Genomic DNA, 6,602 nt, shown 5'->3' with positions numbered 1-6,602 from the left:
TTACAGTCAAAAATATAAAATTTTTACAGAATATTTTTTAACTAATCTATAAAGAGATCTCTGTATCATTTTTCACATTCATATCTTGTTTCACATTATAGTAAGTGCTTAAATATTTGTAGATTGATTTACAATCGAATTACATTAAATGCCACGCTTCAAATTGTCGTTGATGAATAATTTAAACACTTTCGTCATTTTATCAATGATGTTACTTATTTAAATTATTATACAAAAATGCGAGAAAAAATTTCAATATTGGATTTATATAACAATACTTTAAATGTTCTTATAATTTTTTAAAATTATCGAAATATGTAGCGAGACTTTTAAATAATAAAAAGAAAAGAGATCTAATAAATTCGAGATACTATTGATATACTGTATTGTACAAATTTTATGGCTCTGGCGACCAATGAGGCCAAGTTTGAATGATACTGTACAATTTATCTCCAGGGCTTAAAGTCCGAGATACTTGTTTATGTCCTAGTAATTTATAGTTCGGTGCAATTTTACCTTCTTCTACGCCTATCTCGATAAGTCGTTGCGCAGCGACCAGTTGAATTTTTGGTGGTTCTACGGTATTGAACGTACCGATAAAAGAAATACCTATACTTATATTATTATATCCAAAGGAGTGTGCACCCATTTTGTCCCAACCACGGCCAACATATACAAGTCCATCACCACCAACAAGAAAACTATAAGCGATATCTGACCAGTGTTTGGATTCAATGTGAAACGTTTGTGCAAATCGAACGTGCAATGTACATGCCGATTGCGTCGAACAAAAATCGGTTGCCGTGTGACTGATAATCACGTACGGAACGGGAAGTTTCATCGGTAGTAATGGTTCTTCAGGTGGTTGACCACCCCATTCTTGTCGCGGAACGAAACGGACGTTACCTGAAATTTAAATATTGCGATTTAATAATTATTTAACATACTATCACGTTATATTATCTTTATGTACTTTGTCGACAGGCAATAAATACGTCCAATTTGTAATAATTTTTAATATGTTATTAATATTCAGATTGATCAATAAATAAATATATGAACAGAATAGTAAGAAAGCATATAGTGATATCTGATGATCAAGAAAAATAGAAATATACATATAATTAATACCATTTGGCGGAATAGGACTTGGTATTTCCGGGTAAACAGGAAGATCGCGCCCGGTATATACACTGGCGACGATCACAGAAATTGCAAGAATTAAAGCTAGTATACACAAAAGCGACGCACATCGCCAGGTCCATAACCATTTCGTCACTAAAATAACATAAAAATATTACGAAAAACAAAAAGAAATAAGTACATTTTTACATACTACTAATATGCTTATAAATAATTTGTATAATTTTTTTTCTTAAAAAAAAATATGTTTAATCCTTTCTTGAAAATTTCTTACATCTACTGTTGTCATTTTCTGTTTTACAATAGGGAACCGTTCTAAGTTTACAGCACGCATATTCCCACCAATCTATGCCAGAATAAAAATATTTATATAAGTGAAAAAATGAAATAAAATCGTACTAATTAATCTGTAGATTACACACATTAACATTGAATAAGATTACAGTTATCAGAAGTACGTACCTTTTATTCTGACATAACAATAGAAACGAGTAGAAAAATCGGAAACACAGACCATCTTATAAAGTAATAAAAGAACGAATAAACACGAGATGATCCCATACCGAGGTATCGTACGTATAAAAATGTATTATCAATCTCCTCGACACAAATATCAAAGCAGGATAAATTTATTGCTACTTCCTGTTGATTTTTATCAACTTCATTTAACAATCGCACGAAGATAACATACGATCATTGATAAACACCAGAAGCTCGTGGATTTGATAAAAGAAATATTCATTTATAAAAATTCACATAGGCCCTTTGTAAATCTAGCCACGGCTAATTTAGATAAAGTGTGCGAAAGCAAATGTTCACATGCTGTTAAAATACGATCGATAAGGTCTGGCGGGTTACCGATTGGTTTCCTTCAAAACTACATCTACCTATAGTTAGCATAGTTAACTATTTCTACTTATGAGTTAAATGACGTAGATAACAAGGGTACCGATCTATTCTGAAGCAAATTAAATGCCACCGATTTAAAGAAAAAAAGGTAATAGAAGACAAACATCCAGGTTTGAATATCTTTCTCAATATAACGGTTATTTTACTTTCCGATAACTAAACGAAGAAACCTATACCACAGATGACCTAACGGATTTTACCCCCACTCTAGATTTTACCCTCACGGTTCCTCGTCAAAACTCCATCCAACGGGCATAAAACAAATCTCATCTACCAAGCTCCTAAAATAATTACCTTTATCGAGACACAAAACGGAGTTTTGCGACAAGATCGAGTTCGCAGTCGAGTCTCCATGAGCAGCGGGCAAGTCAGACGTGTTAACACTCGATGTTTGACCATTGTTGGTCTTCACCACACTTATTGGCTCCTGTATCGAGGTTGGGCTCGTGTAAACGAACTGCTTTATTGTCACTGGACCCTTGTAAAAGGTCTTGTTACCAAGATGCACGTTAGCTGAATTCTTTACGCGCACATCACCGAAATTCGAGGTATCTGCGTTTGGTAGCACCACGTTACCATCCGCGGTTATCACTTGCTGATGCGCCTGAAACACCGCTGGCACAGGTAAATCAGGTATCCACTCTCCTTCTTCGATATCCGTATCATCGTCCTCATCATTGTCCTCTTCTACGTCACTGCACTGCGTAGAGGATCCGGCGAAGCTACCATTTCCGGCAACAGTGACCGCGGTGTTGTCTTTTACCGCTTGTGATTGTACAATCTCACCGTGAGAATTTTCGGTGTCGGAATTTTCGATAGTGGTAATACTGATCTGATCTTGTTCCTTCTGGCAACGGTTCTCGTCCAATGTAGTTTGCTGATGCTGCTGCACCAATGTCACCATAGCCATGCACTGTAGAAATTAGAGCGAGTCTTTCTACTACGTCACGAAATTTTGTATAGTTACAAAATATGATTTTACCTGTATGAAGTCGACAGATGCGGTTAATAATCATAGTTGACGATCATGATACATTTCAATAACATTAGCATGCATCGTGAGTTGCACACGATTTACATAAGCAAATGACACTCCTTTCTTATAGAAAAATGATTCAACGTGATAAGATCGTGTTATCGATGAATGCTATCGATCAATGAAGAACTTGTGAAACATAATTAAGGATAAATTAACGTAACGACGATAACTTAAATAACGATAATGAAACACGAATATACGCGATAATATTTAGCGACAATGTATTTCTTGTATAATAACGAATTTTTCATTTAATTGAGATATGACTTAACAGATAAATACTTCTTATTAATGGTTAATCAACTATGATTCGTGCAGTCAGGTGTATTCTGTGAAATCTATCTAGGATACTTTGCATATCACTTTACGAAGTTTCTCATGTGTTGTATAAGTGACTGAACAACGTAAATATTAGCACAAGCAATGATACTTTCGTAGAATTATCAAAGTTACTTAAATTGATCGACGTTTTGTACTGTGATTTGGGAAAGCAAAAGTATTATATTAAGTATTATAAATATTAATGACATTGCAGGTTATTCTTTTTGTAGTGAAAATTCTATTCCCACGGATTTCTAAGAAACGCATTATCGATAGTTAAGTTGATGAATGTACTTAATGTCATAAATTTCTGATCAGTTTATAAAACGATTCACGTCAAGAAAATGTTAATTTTAAAATGTCGGAAGACATGATTTTTTTCCATTTACGTTTATTCCGAACTGTCTTTTTGTGTCTAAGATATTTCACAAAGAGAAACACAACTAAACCGTTCTATTCTATTGCAAATGTAGAATTTTTTAAGACAAAACACGTTTCACTTTTCTGTTTCAGCTACTCATCATTTTATGTGAAACATCGTGAAATATGTTAATAACGTGAAATTTACGCAATCGTGGAATGCTGAATACGACAAGCTACAGAATTGAAAAATCAAGAACATGCAAACAAGATGTATATACAATGGAAACAATAGATAAAGGATGCACTAAACATGATGTGAAGATGATGACAGCAAGAATGATAATCAGGAGTAAAAGAAGAATACAACATCGATGAGAAATGATCGAATTAAGCGGATAATTTCCCAGACCCATTTCCTTTATAAATACAAACACAAACGAACTGAATCATAAGTGAATTACCTTGTACAAATCATCGTTTCTGTTGTCCGCGGTCACTTTGCCAACGCCTGGTCCACTACCAGTTTATAACAACATGGCGTCCTCGTAAATGAATCTTCTTCGTTTGTTGCTCGAGAAAACGAGATCTCGATGAACAGAACTCTTTGAAAATTTTCACGATCAAATCAGAACTGTCTGCGTCTACTATACACCACACTTACACGCACAGTATACCGATTCTACAATTACCGACGCGACTCCCGAAGGCCGCAGCTGGAACTGGAATTTCCACGCAAGTAGACTTGCCTCTCGATGTTTTATCGTTCCTCGTCGAAGATCATATCGTATTGAAAAATAACAAAAAAACAGAGAGAAACAACAGGTGAAGCGTGTTAAAACGCGTCAAAAGAATTTATAAACAACTCGAGCAACGTGAACATCCCGATTGTTTCGTTTCACCGTCTATGCCTCGTCTCTCGCCGTTTCGCAACTCTACGTCACTGCTTTGTGACGTGCGACGAGTTTCATGAAGGACGTGACTGTCGCTGGCACACAGACTGGAGAAGGAAATCTTTCAGATTCGATACGTCGCTGGCGTCAATTAAAAAGGAGAAAAAAAACAGAGAAGCGGAGAGTGGAATAAGAAAAAAAGGAAAAAAAAGAGTGGCCGCTAAGAAGTACACGCCCGATGTAAAAGTGACAGCGGTTTTGCGACGCCGTACGATAAGAAGCGTGGTCGCAATCAATGAAAACTAACCGAGCCGGTAGGTTTGTCCGGTGTCGTTATTATCTTCCCGCGATTCGTCGTCGTGACGAACTGTCGACGCTTCGTTGTACAAGCCGTGAAATTGTATGCCACCCCACTCTGTATCATTCCTCCTGAGTCGTATGCAACTGGAAATTCTGGCCGTGCGTCTGTGCACCGGATTGTCGAATTGTGATTCGCGTTTTAGCCGACCGATCGCCAAAGTTCAAACGTATGACTCTTGCTCGGGGAACTTTTCGTGGGAAATTATGTGCGATCACGATAACAGCAAACAACTCGTACAATAGCGTTCCTCATTTAATACATTTCGCTTTCACAATAGCAATAATCGAGATCGTTGTATAAATTTTTATGTTGTACGATCGAATTCTTGATCGGTTTGTAAATTAATATAGGAGACAATTCTACGTTTTCATTTTCACGTCATTGTATCGCGTAAAATAGGTATACCTATGCTTTAGTTCGTGCTTGAATTCCTGTATTTTTAGTACATAAATCTCGTATTATCTGCAAATGGTACGAGCGCATACGCGAGCTGATAAGAGACATTCATGTTTTGTTGAAAATTATCTGATGGAATGGCATATGCACATATATACATAAGCAGAATCACTAAATTTTGTACATACATTCTGAGAAAATCTTAATAATTACACCTAAGCCTTGTATAAATATAGAAAATGCTTGATTTTTCATTAAACTTCTTCTTCGGTTGGGATTAAGGTATTCAACGAATTTATGCTGTTACGAAAAGTGATTGAAAAACATATTATTCGTCATTCGATACAAAAGCTACATTCAGTTATGTAACATTTTGTTGTAAATTCAATCGTGTAGTATTACACCTTAGTATCTTGCATTGACAATCAAATAATGCTGGTCTAACTAGTAGCAAGAAGCACCTTTAGTTTCGCAAAACAAAATTTAGTTATTGTTTGAATTTTATATAACACAATTTTTACTGAATATGTTATAAAAATCAAATTTAATCACATTTCCCAACGAGGTTCACGATAATTAAACGCAATAAAAAGCAGAGATAAACTTATATCTCTAAGTTCATGTTTAAAATGATGCACATCCTCAATAGGGACATCCGATGTACATACAAGAATTGTGAAGGACACACAAGGACATTATTAATCCTAAAAACCGTAAGTACATGTATATACCTGTGGGATAAAAAAATGTTCCTTTAATTCATTTTGATATATACATCATATTACAATAATTTTTTAATGCAATAACATGAACGTTATTAATATCTAAACATACATAATTACAACTTAATCTGGTTTTTCTTCTCACTATACGAGTAGTATTTTTGACAAATACAAGATGCTTATTCATGATTCATCTACCAAATAAAAGTAGGTATATTTCTGAACGTGCTTAAAGAACCATGTTCGTATATTCAGGCATTAATGGTTTTACTCGTTATTATTCTTGGCGAACAAGCGTTACGAAAAAAATAGCTAACATCTTGTAGAATGAATGAATTACACAATAATTATTGGACAAAAAGTTCAATGAAGTAACGCATCGATTACTTTCAATGAATGTTTGTTGATTTACCTCAAAATATACAATTCGTAAAATATTCAATATATATATATATATG

General features: G+C 34.8%; 1 protein-coding gene across 1 annotated transcript; it reads right to left on the bottom strand.

The window, feature by feature from the left end:
* Nucleotides 1–397: 397 nt before the first annotated feature.
* LOC108573679 (peptidoglycan-recognition protein LE-like) lies at nt 398–4,705 on the bottom strand. The gene is made up of 5 exons (XM_017936153.1): nt 4,237–4,705; nt 2,361–2,965; nt 1,606–1,613; nt 1,132–1,278; nt 398–906 (listed from the first exon to the last, which is right to left on the bottom strand). Exons 2-5 carry the CDS (start codon nt 2,960–2,962, stop codon nt 398–400), a joined length of 1,266 nt encoding a protein of 421 aa, XP_017791642.1. The 5' UTR covers nt 2,963–2,965; nt 4,237–4,705.
* Nucleotides 4,706–6,602: the final 1,897 nt, after the last annotated feature.

This window comes from Habropoda laboriosa, unplaced genomic scaffold, assembly GCF_001263275.1.
Source record: "Habropoda laboriosa isolate 0110345459 unplaced genomic scaffold, ASM126327v1 scaffold151, whole genome shotgun sequence".
Classification (NCBI taxonomy): Eukaryota; Metazoa; Arthropoda; class Insecta; order Hymenoptera; family Apidae; genus Habropoda; species Habropoda laboriosa.
Note: the sequence above shows the minus strand (reverse complement) of the source record. Positions and strands in the feature narration are given on the sequence as shown.

Bases quoted from the DNA above. Each gene is read 5' to 3' on its own strand.
- LOC108573679 (XM_017936153.1), bottom strand. From the start codon at position 2,962: ATGGCTATGGTGACATTGGTGCAGCAGCATCAGCAAACTACATTGGAC. The intron at 907-1,131 runs GTATTAATTATA...TTTAAATTTCAG, and splicing joins AAGTCCTATTCCGCCAAATG to GTAACGTCCGTTTCGTTCCG.